This window comes from Oncorhynchus nerka, linkage group LG15 (genome assembly GCF_034236695.1).
Source record: "Oncorhynchus nerka isolate Pitt River linkage group LG15, Oner_Uvic_2.0, whole genome shotgun sequence".
In the NCBI taxonomy this organism is placed as follows: domain Eukaryota; kingdom Metazoa; phylum Chordata; class Actinopteri; order Salmoniformes; family Salmonidae; genus Oncorhynchus; species Oncorhynchus nerka.
In genome coordinates this window covers 22,151,397-22,178,993 of record NC_088410.1, presented here as the reverse complement: position 1 = coordinate 22,178,993, position 27,597 = coordinate 22,151,397, and the positions used below count along the sequence as shown (strand labels likewise).

Sequence of the window (27,597 nt, the reverse complement as noted above, 5' to 3'; positions counted from 1 at the left end):
CTACTCAACAAATTGGATGCAGTCTATCACAGTGCAATCCGTTTTGTCACCAAAGCCCCATATACTACCCACCATTGCGACCTGTACGCTCTCGTTGGCTGGCCCTCGCTTCATACTCGTCGCCTTAACCCACTGGCTCCATGTCATCTACAAGACCCTGCTAGGTAAAGTCCCCCCTTATCTCAGCTCACTGGTCACCCTAGCATCTCCCACCTGTAGCACACGCTCCAGCAGGTATATCTCTCTAGTCACCCCCAAAACCAATTCTTTCTTTGGCCGCCTCTCCTTCCAGTTCTCTGCTGCGAATGACTGGAACGAACTACAAAAATCTCTGAAACTGGAAACACTTATCTCCCTCACTAGCTTTAAGCACCAACTGTCAGAGCAGCTCACAGATTACTGCACCTGTACATAGCCCACCTATAATTTAGCCCAAACAACTACCTCTTTCCCAACTGTATTTAATTTATTTCTTTATTTTGCTCCTTTATCCATTATTTTTATTTCTACTTTGCACATTCTTCCATTGCAAAACTACCATTCCAGTGTTTTACTTGCTATATTGTATTTACTTTGCCACCATGGCCTTTTTTTGCATTTACCTCCCTTCTCACCTCATTTGCTCACATTGTATATAGACTTGTTTCTACTGTATTATTGACTGTATGTTTGTTTTACTCCATGTGTAACTCTGTGTCGTTGTATCTGTCGAACTGCTTTGCTTTATCTTGGCCAGGTCGCAATTGTAAATGAGAACTTGTTCTCAACTTGCCTACCTGGTTAAATAAAGGTGAAATAAAATAAAATAAATAAAAAATCTTAAAATAAAGTGGTGATCCTAACTGACCTAAAACAGGGAATTTTTACTAGGATTAAATGTAATGATTTGTGAAAAACTGAGTTTAAATGTATTTGGCTAAGGTGTATGTAAACTTCCGACTTCAACTGTATGCATCTGTTGGTCACAGATACCTTAAAAAAACCGGTAGTCAGTATCTGGTGTGACCACCATTTGCCTCATGCAGTGCAACATAAGATAAAGGATTTAATGTGTTTTTGTATTGAATACATGTGTCGTGGAAATTACTACCAAGGACTCAGTTAAACTTAAATTAATAATTATTTATTATTAGCCAGCTGGAGAGATTCCAACCAACTTAATGCACCATAGTACACGTCGGTCAGGAGCTCTTTCGGGGCAGTCCCATTAGTTCTCTTATATACTGGTAACACAGACAAGTTATATTTGCATGATTTACATTATTCATCATTAACATTTGGTTCCTGCATGTAAATTATAGAACATATTCTGAGCGTTCTGCCAAAAGGTCTGAGGGGGTCATGACCGTCTCCCCCTCATATCTCTACCCAGCACCTACAGGAACCAATGACTGTATGAGACATGATGTACAATTCAAGACTCTCTCTTCAGATAACATTTCCCCCACACATGAATATACACCTACCATTGGTGAAACATTTTTATTATACATTATTTAATGGATAATATGAGTTCATAAATTAAAAGATAGCTCTGAACACCTCCTCCCCCATCCCACCACACACACAGTACTCCTACTCCAAGACGCTTGTAACATATGGATCCAGAGCTGCATATTATGCTACACATGTTACCATGGCAATCAGACATACTAAAGTGTTGGAGAATGGGAGATGGATGACTGTTTACAAGATGTTTTCTATGTAAACTTTATTTAGGGATCTGGAACTGGTGCCAGAGAGAAGGGAGATGAAAGAAAACATGTTTGTGCTTTCTGGTGTTTTATCAGTGACCCTGAACGAGCAAAACTCTTCCCACACTGATCACATCTATAAGGCTTCTCTCCTGTGTGTATGAGTTGGTGTGCAGTCAGGGATCCTGATCGACTGAAGCTCTTCCCACACTGATCACAGCTATAAGGCTTCTCTCCTGTGTGTATGAGTTGGTGTGTAGTCAGGGATCCTGATCGACTGAAGCTCTTCCCACACTGATCACAGCTATAAGGCTTCTCTCCTGTGTGTATGCGTTGGTGTTTAGTCAGGTGATCTGACGTCCTGAAACTCTTCCCACACTGATCACAGCTATAAGGCTTCTCTCCTGTGTGTATGTGTTGGTGTATAGTCAGGTGATCTGACGTCCTGAAAATCTTCTCACACTGATCACAGCTATAAGGCTTCTCTCCTGTGTGTATGCGTTGGTGTATAGTCAGGTGATCTGACGTCCTGAAACTCTTCTCACACTGATCACAGCTATAAGGCTTCTCTCCTGTGTGTATGCGTTGGTGTGCAGTCAGGTGTCCTGATTGATTGAAGTTCTTCCCACATTGATCACAGCTATAAGGCTTCTCTCCTGTATGTATGCGTTGGTGTTTGATCAGGTCTCCTGATCGACTGAAGCTCTTTCCACAATGATCACAGTTATAAGGCTTCGCTCCTGTGTGTATGAGTTGGTGTGTAGTCAGGTTTCCTGAATGATTGAAGCTCTTCCCACACTGATCACAGCTATAAGGCTTCTCTCCTGTGTGTATGCGTTGGTGTAGAGTCAGGGATCCTGATTGATTGAAGCTCTTCCCACACTGATCACAGCTATAAGGCTTCTCTCCTGTGTGTATGCGTTGGTGTAGAGTCAGGGATCCTGAATGATTGAAGCTCTTCCCACACTGATCACAGCTATAAGGCTTCTCTCCTGTGTGTATGCGCTGGTGTATAGTCAGGTGTACTAATTGATTGAATCTCTTCCCACACTGATCACAGCTATAAGGCGGTCCTGTGTGTTTTTGTGTAGTCTGGAATCCTGATTGTTTGAAGCATTTCTCACAACCAGAGTAGGGGGAAGGCCTCTCCCCTGTATGAATTCTCTGATGAGATTTTAAAGTTTTAGATGCAGTGAAACTCTTCCCGCACTGAGAGCAGTGGAACGGTTTCTCTCCGGTGTGAATTTGCTCATGAATAGTCAAGTCTTGTTTAGCAAAACTCTTCCCACAGACAGAGCAGTGGTGATGTTTCTTCCCTGTACCTCTATGCTGGTGTTTGAGGTGTTCTGATCTGGAGAGACTCTTCTCTTTCTTGTCAGCATCATGATGTTGTTGAGGCTCCCCAGATGATAAGCCCCTCCCACTTAGAGAGCAACGATTAGGGATGTCCCCTGTGAAACAAAAGGCATTGAATAGTTAGGTTTTGCAAATATGAGTCCGTAAACAGATGGGTCCTTCCATGAAATTAAGGTCTTTTGGGTCCCTTTCATATTTTTCCAGTAGAAATTGTGCATCAGTATTACATTTTAAATCGTTGACATGCTTTGAAAGAACAATCTCTCTAATAAACCTGTTTACATGGACACATCTGAAATCAGGCTGATGGGACTTTGATAAACGCAGAAAATGGCCAATCAAAATAAACTTTCTACCACAGCCACTGTGGTTTATGAAGCAATAGGTAAAAATAAGGTTTGTATGTGCAAACTATTTCTAAGCTGCATATTTTCAGTTTCCTGAACTCACTGCATTCGGTCAAAATAATGTTTTGTGCTGCTTGTGTTAGCACATACACAGATTAAATACACCTCTATAACTCTGATTAAAGTGTTTACATGTCCTAATCATTCTAAAGATTGTTCAGAAAACCAGGTGTTTTTAAAGGTGTATCCTTACTTCTCTTATGACCTTACACCAATTAAGATCAGCAGAGTAAGATGTTTACATGACTAATGACAAACCCAGCCTACTGCCATAATCAGTTTAATAGGAAATGATTAGTGTGCATGTAAAGCCCTAGTTATTTGGTTACTTTGACAGTCATTTCTGAACATGATTTATTTCATTTAATTAGTGATTAATTTACGTCTGTCCCTCATTTTAAGGTCAACCCATGTTGTAATATGGTGAAACGGTTCCTTACATTTTTGGGCAAAAGAAACATTGGACATTAAACAGTCAAATTATAGAGCAAAGGCATGTAAGCTGGTTCTAGTCTTTTTATCAATTCTCTGGTGTTTTTTGTTGAAAACCGAGCAAGTGAACCATTTTGCCCATAAATTGATATGGTAGAATTGAAGCTTGTATTCAATGTTCACTCCCGGTGGAACAAAAGTAGCTTCCATTGACCCTGTCATAAGCAAATTTGTGGCTGATTTAAAGGACAAATTTTACCAATGTAAACTAGTGGTTTTGTTGTTTTCAGTTGTCCCCTGTTACTTTATTTAGCACATTGGCACTTAGTACAGTATTTATTTTCATATAACCTCTGGAGAAAACATGTTTTTATGAAGTTGAACATGTGCTCTTCATGAAAGAATGTTAAAATTAGGTGAAATCTGAAAGTGTTTTGGGGGGAGCTTCTCAAAATTAGGTGGAACGACCAGATATTGTCAGCAATATATAATTAACCAATTAATTGTTAAAGAAGCAGACTAATCTAATCCACATGGTTCTTACTTAATGAAATCATATCTCCATGTTCCTCTTCTCCTTCTCCTCTCTCAGTTCCACTCTGCCCTGGTGTTTTCCTGCAGTCGACCAGAACCAGCAGTAGAGTACGGAGAGGCAGTCGACCTGGTGACTCCTGGAGGGTGGAGGGGGACAGGCTAGCTTTGTCCTGTTGGCCGCAATAAGTTTTACAGTTGATCATTAAACCAAATATTGTATTAATTCAGTCTAAACCTCTGATTTGGGTGCATCCCTAGAATATCCCCTTTTACCTGAAATGTTCAATCGTTCACTATAAACCACAAATCTAAGAGCGTTGGATTGGTGGGTATGGGCTAGTTTCCACCATATTTCTTTATAGCAGTCATTTCCTATCAAACAGCGCGGAAGTGGAGAAGCAAGAGGGATAACTGGGCCCAAAATCTGGCTTCTGGCTTATTTGATCATATATACATTTTCGTAACGAGTTGGTTGTTAGGAGTGTATTGGTAAAAGTAGGACACGTCACATCCAGGCAACTTTGAGAAAAAAAAAAAACACTTTGTATGGAAGTAGTGCCTGGTCGTCACTAGTTACCACAAACAAAGCCATAGAACACACCCATTTCTACAACTGATATTTTTAAATGTGATTTTAACCCTAACATTGAAAACACTACCTTTATGCCTAAACTTAAATACAAATACGATATAGACGTTTGACTTTGTGGCAACACGCATATCTGCCCTCTCATTGCCTATAATGGTCCCACCTGATCTTGCATCTTCCTGATTGCCTTCCAGCTGCGTTTCAAACTCAACAGCTTTCGGCTAAACCCTCAACCCTTGAATTGCGTTTTACATCCGAGTGCCTTTAATGTCCCTTGCCCAAGCGAGGGAGAGTGATGATCCGAGAGGCAACGTCCTTGGTGTAAATCTTGAAGTTTAACATAAAAACAACCAACCTAAAGCTATCAATGTAAGCTAACGTCGAGGATACCGGAACATTACATTTATATAGACTTTATTACATGGCTCGGCACAAACCCAAGCTGGTCCATTTCTTTATGTAATCTTAATTTAACTAGGCAAGTCAGATATTCTTATTTACAATGGCGGCCTAGGAACAGTGGGTTAACTGCCCTTTTCAGGTGCAGAATGACAGATTTTTTACCTTGTCAGCTCGGGGATTCGACCTAGCAAACTTTTCGGTTACTGGCCCAACGCTGTAACCATTAGGCTACCTGCCGCTCCATACCGCCCTAATAGAGGCTACCTGCCGCCCGTAATAGAGGTGCATATTGACTCAGGTGGCACATACACATTGGTTCTGCTTACACATATACTAATAGTTAAGTCCATATCCATATCGATTCTGCTTACTACTTCTAAGAAAACAGTATAGGAACTGGAAAATCCAACACCAGCACTCCTATCAGGTAGCTAGTATTGTGAATTGTTCAGTACATATGTGGCAATTATTTATTTCAGAAGGAGCCAGCAAAACTAGTGCATCTATGTGCTCTCTGTCTTTGGACACCATTAGACAAGCACATGGTTATTCTTGTAACTGTTATGGCCAACTATGGTTACACCTCTTGGGTTTTTCCCAGAACAGGGGTTCCCCTTTCAGTAGAGTCAGCAGGATGTCATGTATTGGTTAATCCTATAGAGTGCCAATGTAACGGATGTGAAACGGCTAGCTCAGTTAGCGGTGCACGCTAAATAGCGTTTCAATCACTGACATCACTTGCTCTGAGACCTTGAAGTAATAGTTCCCCTTGCTCTGCAAGGGCCGCGGCTTTTGTGGAGCGATGGGTAACGATGCTTCGTGGGTGACTGTTGTTGATGTTGTGTGCAGAGGGTCCCTGGTTCGCGCCCGGGTATGGGCGAGGGGACGGTCTAAAGTTATACTGCTACACCAAGGTCTGTTGCTGTGGCCCTACATGTTTAAAACTATTTATGTGACTCTACAGGTTGCATGTCCTAATATGAAGGCAATATGATAACAGTGGCTAAATGCAACAGGTGATAAGCCATTAAGAGGAGTTAGTATGAATGTGAAGTAAGAAGGACAAATGTATAAATATTCTGTGTCAAGACTGGAAGGCACTCGTTTTCATGATTCCATCTCTGCTTGTATTATTGTTACTGTAATTTACTTATGCTAATGTGTTTTCATTAATTGAAAACCCTTAAACTATTTTATTAGAATTTGAAGATTCTTGTTTGCATAAAATAGACGGAGCTCAGTCTTTTTAATAATAGGTAACATAATTTATTCTCGGAGCGCGCTGCCACTTCACCATGAGCAACAGTTTATATACAAAACATGACGTCTTTTCATTGCTTAACAGAAACCCCTCCTCTCTCGACAGGGACAAAGTGAGGTGAAAAGTTCATTCTAACTTACAACACACTCCCAGGTAACTTTTGACCCCTCAACATTATCAATCACCACTTAGATGACAGTTCTAATTAACAGAAAACCTAGGAATGCACTCACTGTCTTATCTAAAACCCCCAGAGGTCAGTTTCGTCGGTTCAACCATAGGTTAACGACCTTATCTGTTTACACAGTTCACTTCTTTCTTCCTAGTTGGAATGGTGTTCATTAACTTTAATTACTCCTTGTCTGTGTCACACAATCACATCTTATGAACTCATATTGTTAATCAGATATAAAACAGAGTATAAGTTTACTTAGTTACAGTTCCATTTAAAATGATTTGTTCAGTCATTTAATCATAATTTTACCAACAATTATGAAGTAATAAAAAAATCTACTTGAACTCACAGGCTCCAGTATTTGTGAAATGTGATTACCCAAATATTTCCACGACACTAGCTAGTTTACCATAACTGGCTAAACATGATTGTATTTACTGCCTTAATTTTGCTGGACCCCAGGAAGAGTAGCTGCTGCCTTGGCAGCTAATGGGGATCCATAATACATACAAAGTTGGTTAAACTGCCTTGTTCAGGGACAGAATGACATATGTTTATCTGGTCAGCTCGGGGATTCGGTTACTGACCCAACGCTCTAACCACTAGGCTACCTGCCGCTCCAAACAGAACACAGCAATGTAGAAGTTCAAATATGATGAAAACTAGGCCTAGACATTTTATACAACACAGCGGGCATATAATGTTAAAACCAGAGTTACCCAATCCATTGTGGAAGCTACTGTTTCTTGTATGATATGAACTGTTCGACCCTAGCTGTTCTCGTCAACAATTTCCTGTTGTCTTGTTCTTCTTTAGGGTTTTATGGCAGACTACACCAATTGGAGTTTTACCGCCACCTACTGTACGGCGAGTGAACGAAGAAGAAAAATATCTATCCAAATTATTTATATCGTAGGTAAAGTATTCATGCAGTACATCTCTCCATAATTGTGTAAAATCTTCATGAATATGTTCCATTATAAATCTGTCACGGTTCATGAATCCACTGCCTCCTTTTCTCTCTCTCTCTCTCTCTCTCCTCTCCCCCGTGTTTGTGTGGGCGTGGTTCCCAATCTCGGCCTGATTGTCTGCGCCAGCTGGAATCACTTATCTTCCCTTTATATGTTCTGTAACCAGTGTTTCTTGTTGTCAGATCGTTGTTACTTCCCTGAGGTTGTGTCGTGTGTCCGTACTCATCTCTCGCCGCCCTTGTGTGGATTATCTGCTGTGCTCCTTCCTACCCATCCGGACACTCTCACCTGGGTTTCTCAGCACGCTCACATAGGAGGATGCGCCCTAGTCCCTGGGTCGGATTCCGTCTGAGTACAGTCTGTCTGTCCTGTTGCTGCTGTAACCTGTATTCATTAAACCATCGTTGCTTGCATCTTGCATCCGCCTCTGTATTGTTACAAAATCTACTGATGTCTTGCCACAGATTCTTTACTTGAATACCATAAAAAAAAGATTCAACACGGTTTCTGGGTGGTCATTTCAAACGGTACAATTTGAATGTGTTTCTTTTTTAAAACCTCTTCATATAGTGGTTGGCAGGATAATATAAATTGATCATTTTATAATAAACATCCTTAATTGTGTTAGTCAGTACGTTTATGTGAGACAACAAATATGATCAATAAAACAATTCCAATAAGGCATGACATAAGGTGTATAGATAGATACAAAATCCTGTTGATACAAGGCAAGTATCACTCTGTTGTTGAATGGACCAAAACAAGAACAAATCTTTACTACTATTGAGTCAACAGGGATAATCAATGGTAGGTTCTGAGGGTCTTAACATGTTCCTGAATAATAAAGCAACACCTGAGGGAATTGAGACTAAAACAATTGCAAACTCTTTAGGCGAAATAGGGATCTTGTCAAGTGATAAGGATAGGATATTATTTCTGAACCAATATTCTAAAAACAAAGATTTATTGTTACACAATATGTGCTGATTATTCCAGATATAATATACTGTGGGGAGAGAAATTATACTTCTAAATGAAGGATCATGACTAGAAAACCTGCTGATGAAAAGCAGAGCTTCACTGGAACTTTGTCAATAGCAAACCAACATGAAGTTAAGGCCACCAAAAGTAGAAAAGGCATGATGAGGAATAGAGTTTCACATAGAAGTAGGTCTTCTTAGGAAGTGTTTTATCAAATTGATCTTAAAAGTATTATTTAAGGTAGGAATGTCCAGACAATTCAGCCCACCATACTCATAAGTGTTCATTACAACAGTTTCCTAATGTGACGGGTTCGGTTTCTCCATAGAAAGTTAAAAAGCATCTGGTCTGTTGAAAGGGTTCTACATGGAACCCTAAAGAGTTCTACCTGGAACCAAAGAGGTTCTAACTGAAACACAAAAGGGTTCTTCAAAGGGTTCTTCTATGGGGACAGCCGAAGAACCCTTTCAGGTTCTAGATAGCACCTTTTTTTCTTAGAGTGTAGTACTGCTACACCCACTCCTCTACAACACTTCAACCGACCAAATAAATGATGTCATGGAGAATCACCATGGCGATGATGATTTGTGAGACGTCATTGGGTCGACAATCCACAATAGCGACTTAATGACATTTGGAGTCCCTGACATCATTTGTTTGGCTTCTAACTGTTAGTGAGGATGGCTGCATCTGAAATGTCACCTGCCAGTATATAGGTAATAGGATGCCATTTCAGACAGACTCTGTGTAGGTCTGTTCTAGTCTGGTGGATGGATGGTGTAATAGATTGGTCCTGAAGGTCTGTTCTAGTCTGGTGGATGGATGGTGTAATAGATTGGTCCTGAAGGTCTGTTCTAGTCTGGTGGATGGATGGTGTAATAGATTGCTCCTGAGTGGCGTAGCGTTCTAAGGTACAGCATCTCAGTGCAAGAGTCATCACTGATGGAAGACAAGACTAAATGAAAAGTGGATAGGCGATGGCTAGAAGGTCGGTGACGTCGAACGCCAAACGCCGCCCGAACAAGAGGGGACCAGCAGCGCCTCTTCAACCTCAGGAGGCTGAAGAAATTCGGCTTGTCACCAAAAGCACTCACAAACTTCTACAAACTTCTACAGATGCACAATCGAGAGCATCCTGGCGGGCTGTATCACCGCCTGGTACGGCAACTGCTCCGCCCTCAACCGTAAGGCTCTCCAGAGGGTAGTGAGGTCTGCACAACGCATCACCGGGGGCAAACTACCTGCCCTCCAGGACACCTACACCACCCGATGTTACAGGAAGGCCATAAAGATCATCAAGGACATCAACCACCCGAACCACTGCCTGTTCACCCCGCTATCATCCAGAAGGCGAGGTCAGTACAGGTGCATCAAAGCTGGGACCGAGAGACTGAAAAACAGCTTCTATCTCAAGGCCATCAGACTGTTAAACAGCCACCACTAACATTGAGTGGCTGCTGCCAACACACTGTCATTGACACTGACCCAACTCCAGCCACTTTAATAATGGGAAATGATGTAAATATATCACTAGCCACTTTAAACAATGCTACCTTATATAATGTTACTTACCCTACATTATTCATCTCATATGCATATGTATATACTGTACTCTAGATCGTCGACTGCATTCTTATGTCACTAGCCACTTTAACTATGCCACTTTGTTTACTTTGTCTACATACTCATCTCATATGTATATACTGTACTCGATACCATCTACTGTATGCTGCTCTGTACCATCACTCATTCATATATCCTTATGTACATATTCCTTATCCCCTTACACTGTGTATAAGACAGTAGTTTTGGAATTGTTAGTTAGATTACTTGTTGGTTATCACTGCATTGTCGGAACTAGAAGCACAAGCATTTCGCTACACTCGCATTAACATCTGCTAACCATGTGTATGTGACAAATAAAATTTGATTTGATTTGATTTGATTTGACCAACGTCGGCGGAAGTTGTGACACACGTTTGCTTTCTGGTGTTTTATCATTGACTCTTTCCACTGTGGTGGACATTTTAATATTATAGTTTTATATTATTCTACTATACTGTTAAATTAGACATACTATACTGTTTTTACTTAGAGAATTGTCTATTGTTATATGTTACTATATTACTGAGGGAATTGTCTATTGTTGTATGCTAATATTCTTTGCTGATACAGGCTTGTCTTGTGTGACTTAGTCATAACTCTGAGCGTACAGATGTATGAGCTGTTTGGGTGCTACCACAGTATGTGACCTCCGCTGTTTACAATCAGCAGGAATGTAGCTATGTGGGAAGTGCAGGGAGGAACAGTGAGTGGTGGCGATATCAGCCATCATGATCTACACAGACCAGCTAAATTACTTTGTGCAAATCTGTTTCCAGTGCCTGTTTCTGAACATCTGCTAACTGTCAAAGATTTTTTTAAAAGGATGTACTTTCAATAAAAGGCAAAAGACTCATTGAGCTTTCAACACGGACTATTCTTAGTGATGGTTGATTGCTTCATTTCTGCATATCTTACAATAAATATATTGTTTGAAAAGTATCTCTTCCTATAGCATTTCTCTGACACCACAAAGACAGGAGTAAGGATTCTCTCCAGCGTGTGCAAGCAGGAATTGAGTTTAATAAGAAGAACATTGTTAGATACAGTCGCAAATATTGATACTTTTAAGAGAACGGGCTGGGAGATAGGATTTAGTTGCTGGCCCACACTCCAGTACAGTAGGTGGTGTAATGTACCATAAAGTTGATAGGATTTAGTCGAGTAAAGTCAAGAAAATGTTCAACAACACCCCTTTCACTTAGAATCCTGTTGTCTGCTATCGTCTACTTTTACCTGGCAGCCACTTGGAACAGATGCACAAAGAGGGAGGATCTCAACAGGCCTCTCTCTCGTGAGGGAGTGTCTGGGAATTAAATGTTCCGGTCTTTCGCTGCTGATACAATGGCAGCTGCTGTTCGCTACCAGCACAGATAGGAAATATCAGATATTTATGCAAGTCTTTTCAATGGGTGCATCAAACCTAATTCACAAGTAATTCTCCGGTCAAAAATAAACGTAAGTCCAGTGGTGGAAAAAGTACCCAATAGTCATACTTGAGTCAAAGTAAAGATACCATAATAGAAAATGACTCAAGTAAAAGTCACACAGTTAAATCTACTTGAGTAAAAGTATTTTATTTTAAATATACTTAAGTATCAATGGTAAATGTATTTGTTCAAGTATAAGTATGAATAATTCAAATGTCTTTATACAAAGCAAACCGGAAGGCACAAATGTATTGTTTTTTTAATTATTTACGGATAGGCAGGGGCACACTCCAACATTCAGACATAATTTACAAAAAAGTATTTGTATTTAGTGAGTCCACTAGATCAGAGACAGTAGGGAGGACCAGGGATGTTATCTTGATAAGTGTGTGAATTGAACCATTTTCCGGTCCTGCTAAGCATTCAAAATGTAACGAGTACATTTAAGGAGTAAAAAGTACATAATTTTCTACAGGAATGTAGTAAAGTAAAAGTTTTCAAATATATAAATAGTAAAATACAGATACCCCAAAAAACGAATTACGTAGTACTTTAACATATTGTTTATTTAAGTACTTCACACCACTGTGTAAGTCTTTCTTCTTAACTAAACTACAGTCAAATATACTGTATTTATAACTAACACCCTTCTGTCTATGTATATAACTTGAATACAATAAATAAACAAAAGCCAAGCACAGCACAGCAGGCCTATACTGTTAAAAGTAAACCAGACTTACCGGATCCATCGTGGAAGCTATTGTTTTCTTCAGTGTTTCTTACTAAGACAAGAAATGGGTAGGCTACATACAGTCCAGTTACTATGTTCTCACAGAGTTCAGATAAGCATTAGGGGGTTGCAGGGGGAGAATTCCTGTCTCAAGTCTGCAACTGATGCACCCCTAGACCAGAGCAATCAAACATCTATTGAAATATCCAAGCTTGATTACATTATGACAGCATAACGTCTCACATCTTTATTTAACTAGGCAAGTCAGATAAGAACGCATTTTTATTTACAATGACGGCAGAGGAACAGTGGGATAACTGCCTTGTTCAAGGGCAGAACTAAAGTTGTTTACCTTGTTGGCTCGGGGATTTGATTTAGCAACCTTTCGGTTACTGGCCCAACGGTCTAACCACTAGGCTACCTGCTGTCCCAGGTTAATCTTACTTCAGAAAGTTCCTCGATAAGATTTTACCAAAACTATACAGATTGAGTAAAGTCAAGAAAATGTTCAACAACACCCCTTTCCAAAAGTCTCCTGTTGTCTGCTATCGTCTACTTTTACCTGACAGCAACTTGGAACAGAGTTCTAATTGAGTCCAGATGTTCTCAAGGCTGTTGTTGCATCTCCCTCCCTGCAGCCTAGAAACATAAAGAGACAACAAACACACTTTATAACTGGTGAAAAACTACACCTGATACTTCCATTAAGCAGGAAAAAGTCTCTATTATAACAGATGTGTAGCACTGTAAGACACGTGTTTCTCTGTTGTTGTTTTAAACCTGTTTTATTCTCAGGACCAGGATTATAACACTGAGTATTGGGACCCAGGACAACAACATATCCTGGTCTCTATTCTCAGGACCAGGACTATAACACTGAGTATTGGGACCCAGGACAACAACATATCCTGGTCTCTATTAACAGGACCAGGACTATAACACTGAGTATTGGGACCCAGGACAACAACATATCCTGGTCTCTATTCTCAGGACCAGGACTATAACACTGACTATTGGGACCCAGGACAACAACATATCCTGGTCTCTATTAACAGGACCAGGACTATAACACTGAGTATTGGGACCCAGGACAACAACATATCCTGGTCTCTATTCTCAGGACCAGGACTATAACACTGAGTATTGGGACCCAGGCCAACAACATATCCTGGTCTCTATTCTCAGGACCAGGACTATAACACTGAGTATTGGGACCCAGGACAACACCATATCCTGGTCTCTATTCTCAGGACCAGGACTATAACACTGAGTATTGGGATCCAGGCTAACAACATATCCTGATCTCTATTCTCAGGACCAGGACTATAACACTGAGTATTGGGACACAGGTTAACAACATATCTCTTCTACAGAATTCAACTAAAAATTTTTAAAAAATACATATTTAATTTTTTTTTTTATATCCAATCAGCAATGTAAAAGGAAACATGAAACCACATTCGCATATATGTTTTACAATGACATTTACATGCAAGCATTCGTTCCACATAACAAATCACCAATAAACAGTTGAATGGTGAGGTATAAGATATTATCAAGTGTATTTCCAGTGTGAAGAGAGAGAGGTTTGGTAGGAGACCTTACTGGCTGTGAGGAAACAGAAGAGTGTGAGGTCTGTGTTTGACATGACCTACAGGTACTGATGGGCAGAGCTGGCTTCCTGCCCCCATGATGCCTCTTCCTAACAACCAACACATCATTCGATTCACAATAAAATGTGTGAACATCTTTCTGGAGCACACTTAATACACAATAAGGAAAGTTCAAAGATATCACAAATTAAATCCTTTAAAATAAATTCACCAACTTAATTTGACGACACTAATAGTCCTATGTCTTCTGTACTTCTATGTGTCCCATCAGCTACACTAAACCCTGGTGAAAGGTTTTAAAATAAATATGTGAACATCTTTTAGGAGCAAACTAATTATACAAGATGACTATGGTCCTTTTAAAAATTGGTTATTAGATTTTTAAAAAACATATAATTAATGTCATAAGCAGACGTTGTTGAGCAGATAATGGATTTAATATATTGATCTATTGAATACATGAATACACACCTTGTATTGTTGAAACATTATACAATTCATTAATAGATAATAGGAGTTATTGAAGTAAGATACAGCTCTGAACATCCCCACCCCACCACACACACACACCACTCCTACTCCAAGAAGCTTGATTACATATGGTTCCAGAGCTGACTCTTTACAATATGTTTTCTGTTCAAACTGTATTTAGATATACTGAACAGGTGCCTAAGAGGAGGGATGAAAGAAAACATGTTTGTGCTTTCTGGTGTTTTTTTCAGTGACCCCAATTGAGCAACGCTCTTCCCACATACACCTTACTCCTGTCTCTCTCCAGTGTGTATGTGTTGGTGTGTGCTCAGGGCTGCTGATTGATTAAAGCTCTTCCCACATACACCTTACTCCTGTCTCTCTCCAGTGTGTATGTGTTGGTGTGTGCTCAGGGCTGCTGATTGATTAAAGCTCTTCCCACATACACCTTACTCCTGTCTCTCTCCAGTGTGTATGTGTTGGTGTGTGCTCAGGGCTGCTGATTGATTAAAGCTCTTCCCACACTGATCACAGCTATAAGGCCTCTCTCCAGTGTGTATGCGTTGGTGTGTGCTCAGGGCTGCTGATTGAATAAAGCTCTTCCCACACTGATCACAGCTATAAGGCCTCTCTCCTGTGTGTATAAGTCTGTGTTTGGTCACGGTGAAATCTCAAGCAAAACTCTTCCCACACTGATCACAACTATAAGGCTTCCCTCCAGCATGAATCCGCTGGTAAATGACCAATTTTCTCTGTTTAGGAAAACTTTTCCCACAGTCAGAGCAGCGGTGGTGAGGTTTCTTCCTGTAAGTCTTTGCTGGTGTTCATTGAGACGTTCTGATCTCGAGAGACGACTTGTCAGCATCATGTTGTTTTTGAGGCTTCCCCAGATGATAAGCCCCTCCCACTGAGAGAGCTACGGGTAGAGTTGACCGCTGTGAAACAAAGATAATGAATAGCAGGTTAACTGATGGGACATTGATAAATGCATACATTTGCCTATCAAAATAAACGTACTACCACAGCGTCCATGTTATTTTTGATTACCATATTTTATTCAGATTTCGGACATATTAAGTTTGTATGTGAAAACTATTTCTAAGATGCATACTTTCAGTTTCCCTGAACTTACTGCACTCGAGCAAAAGGAGGAAGCTTGCGCTGCTTGTGCTAGAACATGTGCAGATTAAATATGCCTCTATGAATATGAAGGCCTTTACGTGGCCTAATATATTGAAAAATTGCTCAGAAAACCAGGTGTTTTTAACAGCGTCACTTCGATTGTCAACTTAAGCCAAATAAGATAAGCAGAGTAAGGTGTTTAGGTGACTAATGCCATACTCGGCCTACTGCCACAACTAGTTTAACGTCAAATGATGTGTGTGCATGTAAACACACTCATTGTAGGAGCACTAGTGTATGCACTACCTGGGTTTGAGCCACAAGGAGAGGGCGGTGGAGCACCCTACTGGGTGCCTGTTTTGTGTGGTGTTCTCAGAACGCCTACGCCTGGCGCAATTGGAGGCCATGCACATTTACATTTACATTTAAGTCATTTAGCAGACGCTCTTATCCAGAGCGACTTACAAATTGGTGCGTTCACCTTATGACATCCAGTGGAACAGCCACTTTACAATAGTGCATCTAAATCTTTTAAGGGGGGGGGGGGTGAGAAGGATGCACGAGTGTGTCGGCCAGGCTCGGGCTCAGGCTGGGGACGAGCTCCCTCAGGAGTGGTGTGCCAGCGAGCTGTTAGTCCCTCTACTGGGTCCAGTAACCCTCCCAGGAAGTGTGGCCGGAGCCACCGCAGGCAGTGCCCATCTGCTGCCAGGCCTGGACGGGGGCAGGAGTCAGACCACTGGGGCCACCTTGAACAGAGGGTGCATGCCCTGCGTCAGGAGGCTGATAGCGTCGATGGTGACGACAGCTTTTACCTTTTGGCCAGTGATAGGCTGTTCCTGGACGACGATGCTGGTACTCCTAACCACAGTGGGCAGGGCTACCAGGCCATCAGAAGCCTCCAGCAGGGCTTCATCACGAAGCCTATTCACTCAGGTAGCCACTGCACTGGACATCAAACTGGTGGCCAGTGATGACTTTCCATCTGTCCCCAACTCTACCGGTGGACAGTGATGACTTTCCATCTGTCCCCAACTCTACTGGTGGACAGTGATGACTTTCCATCTGTCTCCATCTCTACTGGTGGCCAGTGATGACTTTCCATCTGTCCCCATCTCTACTGGTGGCCAGTGATGACTTTCCATCTGTCCCCATCTCTGCTGAGTTCCTCGAGGCCTTGCAGGAGAGCTGGGTCTCTCCAGGGGGCTCTCTGACTCACAGCAGAGACTGGACCATGGAGTTGTTGCGGGCGTACTGTCCCTCTGCCTCTGGGAGTACCACACCATGATAGCTGCCATGGTCCTCCCGGACCAGGAGATTATAGAGCGGAACCCGCGACTGAAGCCGGGACCCCCCAGGATCTTTGATGCAGACTTGAAAGCCACATATGAGTACCTCTGCTCTCTTGACTGCCTTACCAACGCGACTATGCTACTGAGATCACGCGGGGTGCAGTATGTCCTCCAATGCCTGCAGCCTCGCTTGGATGAGGGCTTAGCAGCCTCTACACTGAGGGTATTTGGCCACTATATCTGCCTGCCATGTGTGGTGGATAGACAGGCCAGTGGGGCGCCATCCCTTGGTCTCCTGGTTTATGAAGGGGGTTCGTCGCCTGCGTCCAGCTAGGACGCACTCAATGGCGAGCTGGGATCTGGATGTGGTCTTGGCAGCTTTGGCAAGTCGTCTTTCGAACCATTGGAGTCTGCCTCCCTGAAACACATCTCTACGAAGGTGGCTTTCGTGGTAGCAATAACTTCCATGAAGAGGGTGGGTGAGCTCCATGCTCTTTCAGTATGTTCTGAGTGCTACCGGATGGACATCCCTTTTATCCTGTCTGCTTACGACCCCCCGGGAGTGGCGGAAGAGCCTGGTCCTCCCTCCGGCATGCTGTGCCCTGCACGGGCTCTGGCTGCCTATGTGGAGTGGACACGGGCAGTGAGAACAACAGACTAGCTCTTTTTCTGCTATGGTGAGAGTCCTAGGGGACTGGGTTATCAAAGCAGAGGCTCTCTCACTGGATCGTGGACAAGATTACAACAGCATACCGCCTGGCTGGCAGGCCAGTGCTGGGATCTGTGGTGGCACATTCAATAAGAGGTGTGACTGCATCCTGGGCTCTACTGAGAGGAGGGCCGCTCGCTGATATCGTTGCTGCAGCCAGCTGGGCTTCCTCTTGCACCTTTGCTAGGTAATATCGGGTAAATGTGGCACCTCTCTCTGCAGTTGGTTCAGTGGTCCTGGGCATCGCCTCCCCTTCCGGGGACTGTGCCGGAACCCACCTTCCACATTGACGGCCCCTGTGTCTCGTTCCCGCGCTGGGACTTCACCATTGGCTGGCAGGGTCCCTCTAGCACCGACTAAATCTGGTACGGGTATACCAGTATATTGGAGTGATCCAATATAGTGAAACATAATGAAGGTAACGTATGTAACCGCGGTCATGGGAGCTATATGGATCACGCCATTCCTCTACGGTGCTAGAGGCTCCTCAAAAATTATGTAGAGAACGTGTGTCGCAGCCATGGGTTCTATATATTGGGGCGGACCCCAGTCATGACACAGGTGTACACGGGAGTGAATCTGTAAGTCCTCACCTTTGATGTATCCCTCCGCCGCGGAGTGATACCAATATATTGGACATATCCATATAGCGTACATAACCATGGTAACATACGTAACCTTTGTTTTGTTGTTTTTAGTAGTCCCCTGTTACTGTCAACCCTGTTACTTTATTTGGCACATAGTATAGGAATATTTTAATTCAATGTCTTAATAAAAAACATGTTTTCTTAAGTTGACAGAATGTTCAAATTAGGTGAAAAATATTTTTGGACCACTTTTAAAAATGAGTGGAATGAAACATTTAAAATATATCAAACGGTCGCCACCAGTGTGAGTTTTATGCAGGTGATGTCAGAATGCACTCACTGTTCCAAAATGTGATTATTACGCAACAGGACAGTTAACACGCGCTGCCTGCTAATTATCTATAGGGTGTAATACTTAGTCCAACATTTGCCAACAATTTCAGGTATGTTCATCCCAATTTATTTTCGTTTGCTTCTGTTCAAGAAACATTTTAACAGAATTGGCGGAACGAACACATCCCTGATGACGCGTAGACACAGGAGAGCAATGTAGGTTACAGCGAACTCAGCAAAAGGAGTAATTTGTGGTAAGTAATGCAGGCCGCCATCTTTATGCACCTCCGCTATCGTTTCAGAAGCAGACTGTAGTCTAATCTACACACCATGGTTCTAAATGAAATCAAATCTCCATCTTCCTTATCTTCTTCTCCTCTCTCAGTTCCACTCTGTCCCAGTATTTTCCTGCAGTCGACCAGAACCAGCAGTAAGCGGTACCAGGAGATGTTTGACCTGGGGATTACGGGAGGGTAGAGGGGAACGGGCTAGATTTGTCCTGTTGGCGGCAAGAAATATTAAACATAGTTATCATTAAACCAAATATTGTATTAATTTAGTCTATTTGGGAATCCCTAGAATCAATGTTTTCCTCAAATGTTCAATTGTTAACTACTCCCCAAAAATCTAATAGCATTGGGTTGGTGGAGGCATGGGCTAGTCAAGAGTTTCCACCATATTTATTATACCAGTCATTTCCTTTCAAAACAGAGGAAGAGGCGACTTGTGACGTAAATGATTGAATATACATTTCGTAATTATTAGGTTGTTACGATTGTACTGATAAAAGTAGGACACGTGACATGCCAGCAACTTGGAGAAAAAAACAACAGTATTGCCAGTTTGACATTAGTTACCACAGCCACAAAGTCATGAACCACGACTATTTCAACAATGTATCTACTTAAAATGTAATCTTAAACCTAACCACACTGATTTTTCACCTAGTCGGCTCAGGTTACTGGCCCAACGCTATAAACCGCTAGGCTACCTGCCACCCCTACTCCAGGTACAGAGTAAAGTAGGGGAGGATGGTAGGAATGGACAGAAGAGAGGAGGCTTTCCTTACAAGGCTAAGAGTAGGACACAGCCAGCTGCATAAGTTTATTAAATGTGATAGGAAATCATTCAACAGGAAGATGTGATTACTGCCAGGAAACAGAGACAGTGGAGAATGTACTGATACAGTGTGGGTAGTATGATAGAGAAACAGAGACAGTGGAGAATGTACTGATACAGTGTGGGCAGTATGATAGGGAAACAGAGACAGTGGAGAATGTACTGATACAGTGTGGGCAGTATGATAGGGAAACAGAGACAGTGGAGAATGTACTGATACAGTGTGGGCAGTATGATAGGGAAACAGAGACAGTGGAGAATGTACTGATACAGTGTGGGCAGTATGATAGGGAAAGAGAGAGACTGGTCCAGTATGAGGGAGAAAGGGGTACAGGAATTGAGTTTGATCAGCATACTGAGTAGAACATTGTTAGATACAGTCACAAATATTTGTATTTTTTAAGAGAAACAGGGCAGGCAGATAGGATTTAGTTCCTCAATCCCTGTCGCTGGCCCACACTCCAGCACAGGAGATGGCTTAATGCACCATAATGTTGGTTGCCTACCGCTGATAAACCCCACAGAAGACGTATTTTCATCGTTAGTGTCTGGTCATGTAATGGATAATCTGACTTTCAAATCAGTGGAGGTGAATAAGTACACACTTTACAAGGAATGAGAGATAATTAAGTAAGAGACACAGATTCCTACACTTAATAAAGTAGTAAGTTACTTTGCAGCTGGAAGAAAAATCCCAATAAGTTTTACCATCATGTTTTCTTTGTCCAGCCATTAACAGTCCACAGGAATGTGGTGGATCAAAGACAATGAAAACTAGTTGTAACCGGTTCTGTACCGGTACCGTTATGCATTGTGTTCTTGTAAGGTGTAGGTGGAAGACAAGGCTCTGGACCCAATTCTGCCGGTTATCTCTCTTTTAATGACTGCATGGAATGGATACAAATCCAAGACGAAAGTTAATGCTGCAGTCTGGACTCCCATACAAGTATATTTGCCTCTCCTCATCACGCTCTGAGCAAACTCATTAGTAAAAGCATCAACAAAACAATACATTGAAAATATGAACATGTACAAAAGACTCACATTTCATTTGATAAATGTTGTACACCAATACAATAATAATTTGCTAATAAGTGCTAAATATTTCTTAGTGTACTATTGTACCATTATACTTGAGGCATACTAATGAAGCAACGACGCCATTTTGACATGACCGGACAGGTAACAAAATGAACGACAGCTGACGAGGCACATTAAACATGAAATACAAAATCGTCACATTTCACAACATACCTGAATGAAACAGATACAAGGCTAAAGTTAATGCTACCGTCTGGACTCCCATACAACTATATTTGCCTGATAAAAGACAGTGCAGAATGCCAGTGAGAAAATTATTTTTGTATCTCGGCTGCCATCCACCTATCAGCTGTTTTGAACTTGAAAGCCGAAGAAAGAGAAGGATCTGGGCAGTGTTTCACAAACATCATCTCGTTACCTCTCGGCTGAAGTACTCGATGTGCCGAACCCTGCCTCCTCAAACACTCCTCGGCCACATCTACTGCCTTGTTCAAATGGATCCAGTACTTCATGGCATTTTCTCCTAGTACTTACAAAGTGTTATAAAAAGAAATCGGCAAGAGGCATGGATGAATATGTCGACTCACTGAAAAGTTATTTCAGTATATCTACCACTTTGGGGTTCTCGTGAGGTTTCAGAGATGTATTGCTGTGGAGTTTTAGCTTTACGATGTCTCTACCTCTCCCCAGAAGCTTGGACATGATCTCCTGTGACTGTTCTATGACCGACACGCCCCTCTTTCTCAGGTAAGCGTCCATGAGCTCCTCCCATTCATGTACTGAGTACTTGTCAGACCCCTTCCCTCTGAAACATGGAGTCTCTCTCACGTCAGACTGCACGACCAGATAAATGAAGGGAGGGTGTGTCAGTGAATGTCTGTCCTGCACTGGAGCTCTGAGAATGTGCGCCTCTATCCTCCTTCCTCTCACCTTCCTTCCTAATTTGAGCTGATATAAACTGTCCTATCTGACGGGAAATCTTACCACACTACTCGCCCAAGTCAGGACTGGCCACCTCTGAACTATCTGAGTGTCACTAAGCATAATGAAAGGAGCTGAGGGTGTGTCGTTAGGCACCCGAGTAGAGCAAAAATGTGGTGATCGACAACATCTATGGTTCTTGCTGGGGTCTGAGGCAACTCCCTGAAAAACCTCCCTCTCCCAAGACCCAGTTGAAGCTCATCACTGAAAACACGGTCTCCTTTTGCAACAAAATACAGTTGAAGTCGGAAGTTTACATACACCTTAGCAAAATAAATTTAAACTCAAGTTTCACATTTCCTGACATTTAATCCTAGTAAAAAAATCCCTGTCTTTGGTCAGTTAGGATCACCACTTTATTTTAAGAATGTGAAATGTCAGAATAATGTTAGAGAATTATTTCAGCTTTTTTCTTTCATCACATTCCCAGTGGGTCAGAAGTTCACGTACACTCAATTAGTATTTGGTAGAATTGCCTTTAAATTGTTTAACTTGGGCCTAGCATTTCAGGGTAGCCTTCCACAAGCTTCCCACAATAAGTTATGAGAATTTTGGCCCATTCCTCCTGACAGAGCTGGTGTAACTGAGTCAGGTTTGTAGGCCTCCTTGCTCACACATGCTTTTTCAGTTCTGCCCACAAATTTTCTACAGGATTGAGGTCAAGGCTTTGTGATGGCCACTCCCAATACCTTGACTTTGTTGTCCTTAAGCCATTTTGCCACAACTTTGGAAGTATACTTGGGGTCATTGTCCATTTGGAAGACCCATTTGAAAACCAAGCTTTAACATCCTGACTGATGTTGTTTCAACATATCCACATAATTTTCCTCATCATGATGCCATCTATTTTGAGAAGTGCACCAGTCCCTCCTGCAGCAAAGCACCCCCACAACATGATGCTGCCACCCTTGTGCTTCACGGTTGGGATGGTGTTCTTCGGCTTGCAAGCCTCCCTTTTCCCCCAAACATAATGATGGTCATTACGGCCTAACAGTTCTGTTTTTGTTTCATTAGACCAGAGGACATTTCTCCAAAAAGTACGATCTTTGTCCCCATGTGCAGTTGCAAACCGTTGTCTGGCTTTTTTAATGGCGGTTTTGGAGCAGTGGCTTCTTCTTTGCTGAGCGGCCTTTTAGGTTATGTCGATATAGGACTCGTTTTACTGTGGATATAGATACTTTTGTACCTGTTTCCTCCAGCATCTTCACAAGGTCCTTTGCTGTTGTTCTGGGATTGATTTGCACTTTTCGCACCAAAGTACGTTCATCTCTAGGAGACAGAACGAGTCTCCTTCCTGAGCGGTATGACGGCTGTGTAGTCCCATGGTGTTTATACTTGAATACTATTGTTTGTACAGATGAACGTGGTACCTTAAGGCATTCGGAAATTGCTCCCAATGATGAACCAGACTCGTGGAGGTCTACAATTTCTTTTCTGAGGTCTTGGCTGATTTCTTTTGATTTTCCCATAATGTCAAGGAAAGAGACACTGAGTTTGATGGTAGGTCTTGAAATACATCCACATGTACACCTCCAATTGACTCAAATGATGTCAATTAGCCTAACAGAAGCCATGACATCATTTTCTGGAACTTTCCAAACTGTTTAAAGGCAGTAAACTTAGTGTACATAAACTTCTGACCCACTGGAATTGTGACACAGTGAAATAATATGTCTATACAATTGTTGGAAAAATGACTAGTCATGCACAAAGTAGATGTCCTAACAGACTTGCCAAAACTATAGTTTGTTAACAAGAAATTTGTGGAGTGGTTGAAAGACGACTTTTAATGACTTCAACCTAAGTGTATGTAAACTTCCGACTTCAACTGGAAGTCATATTCACCATTAAAATACACAAATAAAATGGAATATATGTAACAACAATTTCAAATGTATCAGTTAATCTAAGAGATATACCAAAAAAACATTAGCTATTTTGTGGTGTGTTTAAGAGATTTGACTTCCAACCTATTTATAGCATAGCAACTCCCGGTGACCAAGCTGGTGTTGATCAATGGCGATTCATAATGATCCACGTTGATCTGGGTCACGGCACCAATGTAACCGGTTCTGCACCGGTACCTTTCTGCGTTGGGTTCTGGTAAGGTGTAGGTGGAAGACAAGGCTCTGGACACAATTCTGCCGGTTGTCTCTCGTAATGACTGCATTGAATGGATACAAATACAAGGCAAAAGTTAATGCTGCCGTCTGGACTCCCATACAAGTATATTTGCCTCTCCTCATCACGCTCTGAGCAAACTCATTAGTAAAAGCATCAACAGAAAAATATTTTGTTTTAAAAATGTTGTACACCAATACAATAATAATTTGCTAATAAGTGATAAATATTTCTTAGAGAGAGTACTATTGTACCATTATACTGAGGCATACTAATGAAGCAACAAAGCCATTTTTTACATAACCGGACAGCTAAAAAAAAAAGAAAGAAAACGACAGCTGACGAGGCACATTAAACATGAAATACAAAATCATCACATTTCACAACATACCTGCAAGGAATGGATACAAATACAAGGCCAAATGTTAATGCTGCCGTCTGGACTCCCATGCAAGTATATTTGCCTGATAACAGACAAAAGACAGTGCAGAATGCCCGTGAGAAAATCATCAGAAAACTCAAGATGTCTGCACCTGAAAGAGACCCTCTCCCGCAACAAAGCTAACGGTAGCTGGGCTAGCCTTGCAAAGTTGCACTCGGAACATGATCCCCATTTACATGAATGTATATTCATATAAACAGCAATGCAACAGTAAATCAGTGACGATATCACTTTTGCTCGTCTCTTCTTGTGCATTTGTGAACATGTGCATTCAAAAGACCGGAGCATACATAACACATACATATATACATACATACCTCTCCTCATCAGGCTCTGAGAAAACTGAGGAGTAAAATAATGGCTCCCGTTGATGACATCACAGCATTAATACAATTTAGAAAATAATTACAATAAAATAGTTCACTCATGAAGGTACTGTAATATATCCCAAAATAACCTTAAAATAAATATGAGGGATTTTCGGGGAAATACATAACGTATATTTTACACCTGTACATAGGCCTATACATTTTATATTGCAACAGCAGGCCTATACTGTTAAAAGAACCAGACTTACATTTCCTTCCGTAAGAAAGGCACTCTGAGTCCTTAACGAAACACAAAACATAACGGGCAATTTATCTTACTTCGAATCTGAAACCTAATAGTAAGCATCAACTTCAATGACAGTTAACATAAAGTTAAAACACAAATATGACATTCCTGCGCCACAATAACATTGTCGCCGAGGATGGCTAACTAACGTTAGTGTTTGATTCAGATCATCCGTTTTGTCATAAAACAGCCTAGCTAGGTAGCGAAATGCTAACTAAACTCGGGAGTTCGTGTGGGACATATGTGCTTCAGGAGCCTGTGGGTTTGATATTATTCCACCATGGACAACAACAACTGGCTACTAGTTCGTTTTCTGACATATGTAATCCAATATCTTGCATTGCTGCACCAATACTATAGTATAAATCCATTTATGCTTTAGAGACAGGCAGAAATGAATGCAATTACTGCATTTCACGGAGGAAAACGGGGAGGGTCATATTATTTCAATTTCAGTCAGGGGGAGGATTTTGTGTTTTTTTAAAGTTTAGTCCAGGGGAGGGTCATTTAATTTGTAATTGATTAAATGTCAGTATTTGTCACCATTTTGGAATTTACGTATTGAATTCCCATCTAACCTCAGTGTACAACCCTGCTCTCTCTTTTCTTTCCCTCTCTCTTTCTCTCTCAATTTCAATTTAAGGTGCTTTATTGACATGGGAAACACATGTTTACAAGTGAAATGGTTAATAAACAAAGTGAAATAAACAATACAAAATGAACAGTCAATTTTACGCTCAAAAAAGTTCAAAATGAATGAAGACAATTCAAATGTCATAGTATGTCTATATACAGTGTTGTAATGATGTGCAAATAGTTAAAGTACAAAAGGGAAAATAAATAAACATTAATATAGGTTGTATTTACAATGGTGTTTGTTCTTCACTGGTTGGCCTTTTCTTGTGGCAACAGGTCACAAATCTTGCTGCTGGGATTGCACACTGTGGTATTTACATTTACATTTACATTTAAGTCATTTAGCAGACGCTCTTATCCAGAGCGACTTACAAATTGGTGCTTTCACCTTATGACATCCAGTGGAACAGCCACTTTACAATAGTGCATCTAGGTCTTTTAAGGGGGGTGAGAAGGATTACTTTATCCTATCCTAGGTATTCCTTAAAGAGGTGGGGTTTCAGGTGTCTCCGGAAGGTGGTGATTGACTCCGCTGTCCTGGCGTCGTGAGGGAGTTTGTTCCACCATTGGGGGGCCAGAGCAGCGAACAGTTTTGACTGGGCTGAGCGGGAACTGTACTTCCTCAGTGGTAGGGAGGCGAGCAGGCCAGAGGTGGATGAACGCAGTGCCCTTGTTTGGGTGTAGGGCCTGATCAGAGCCTGGAGGTACTGAGGTGCCGTTCCCCTCACAGCTCCGTAGGCAAGCACCATGGTCTTGTAGCGGATGCGAGCTTCAACTGGAAGCCAGTGGAGAGAGCGGAGGAGCGGGGTGACGTGAGAGAACTTGGGAAGGTTGAACACCAGACGGGCTGCAGCGTTCTGGATGAGTTGTAGGGGTTTAATGGCACAGGCAGGGAGCCCAGCCAACAGCGAGTTGCAGTAATCCAGACGGGAGATGACAAGTGCCTGGATTAGGACCTGCGCCGCTTCCTGTGTGAGGCAGGGTCGTACTCTGCGGATGTTGTAGAGCATGAACCTACAGGAACGGGCCACCGCCTTGATGTTATTTGAGAACGACAGGGTGTTGTCCAGGATCACGCCAAGGTTCTTAGCGCTCTGGGACGAGGACACAATGGAGTTGTCAACCGTGATGGCGAGATCATGGAACGGGCAGTCCTTCCCCGGGAGGAAGAGCAGCTCCGTCTTGCCGAGGTTCAGCTTGAGGTGATGATCCGTCATCCACACTGATATGTCTGCCAGACATGCAGAGATGCGATTTGCCACCTGGTCGTCAGAAGGGGGAAAGGAGAAGATTAATTGTGTGTCGTCTGCATAGCAATGATAGGAGAGACCATGTGAGGTTATGACAGAGCCAAGTGACTTGGTGTATAGCGAGAATAGGAGAGGGCCTAGAACAGAGCCCTGGGGACACCAGTGGTGAGAGCACGTGGTGAGGAGACGGATTCTCGCCACGCCACCTGGTAGGAGCGACCTGTCAGGTAGGACGCAATCCAAGCGTGGGCCGCGCCGGAGATGCCCAACTCGGAGAGGGTGGAGAGGAGGATCTGATGGTTCACAGTATCGAAGGCAGCCGATAGGTCTAGAAGGATGAGAGCAGAGGAGAGAGAGTTAGCTTTAGCAGTGCGGAGCGCCTCCGTGATACAGAGAAGAGCAGTCTCAGTTGAATGACTAGTCTTGAAACCTGACTGATTTGGATCAAGAAGGTCATTCTGAGAGAGATAGCGGGAGAGCTGGCCAAGGACGGCACGTTCAAGAGTTTTGGAGAGAAAAGAAAGAAGGGATACTGGTCTGTAGTTGTTGACATCGGAGGGATCGAGTGTAGGTTTTTTCAGAAGGGGTGCAACTCTCGCTCTCTTGAAGACGGGAGGGACGTAGCCAGCGGTCAGGGATGAGTTGATGAGCGAGGTGAGGTAAGGGAGAAGGTCACCGGAGATGGTCTGGAGAAGAGAGGAGGG

General features: G+C 42.2%; 1 protein-coding gene, 2 long non-coding RNA genes and 1 pseudogene across 5 annotated transcripts; 1 reads left to right on the top strand and 3 right to left on the bottom strand.

The window, feature by feature from the left end:
• Nucleotides 1-1,107: 1,107 nt before the first annotated feature.
• Nucleotides 1,108-12,828, bottom strand: LOC135560130 (zinc finger protein 271-like). Of its 3 annotated transcripts, none has more exons than XM_065001284.1 (3): nucleotides 12,575-12,828; nucleotides 4,434-4,593; nucleotides 1,108-3,145 (listed from the first exon to the last, which is right to left on the bottom strand). In XM_065001284.1, exons 1-3 carry the CDS (start codon nucleotides 12,581-12,583, stop codon nucleotides 1,716-1,718), a joined length of 1,599 nt encoding a protein of 532 aa, XP_064857356.1. In that variant the 5' UTR covers nucleotides 12,584-12,828; the 3' UTR covers nucleotides 1,108-1,715. The 3 variants fall into 3 exon arrangements, with proteins under 3 accessions (XP_064857356.1, XP_064857355.1, XP_064857354.1); XM_065001283.1 differs by lacking the exon at nucleotides 12,575-12,828 and adding an exon at nucleotides 7,570-7,821; XM_065001282.1 differs by lacking the exon at nucleotides 12,575-12,828 and having other exon boundaries at nucleotides 4,434-4,709.
• Nucleotides 5,574-8,234, top strand: LOC135560138 (uncharacterized). The gene is made up of 4 exons (XR_010458716.1): nucleotides 5,574-6,328; nucleotides 6,781-6,828; nucleotides 7,667-7,766; nucleotides 8,004-8,234. It is a non-coding gene; the product is annotated as an uncharacterized LOC135560138 (long non-coding RNA).
• A 1,187-nt stretch (nucleotides 12,829-14,015) lies between the features above and the next one.
• On the bottom strand, nucleotides 14,016-16,177 carry LOC135559807 (zinc finger protein interacting with ribonucleoprotein K-like; annotated as a pseudogene).
• A 654-nt stretch (nucleotides 16,178-16,831) lies between these two features.
• LOC135560136 (uncharacterized) lies at nucleotides 16,832-24,733 on the bottom strand. The gene is made up of 4 exons (XR_010458714.1): nucleotides 24,710-24,733; nucleotides 24,342-24,414; nucleotides 23,800-23,993; nucleotides 16,832-19,187 (listed from the first exon to the last, which is right to left on the bottom strand). It is a non-coding gene; the product is annotated as an uncharacterized LOC135560136 (long non-coding RNA).
• Nucleotides 24,734-27,597: the final 2,864 nt, after the last annotated feature.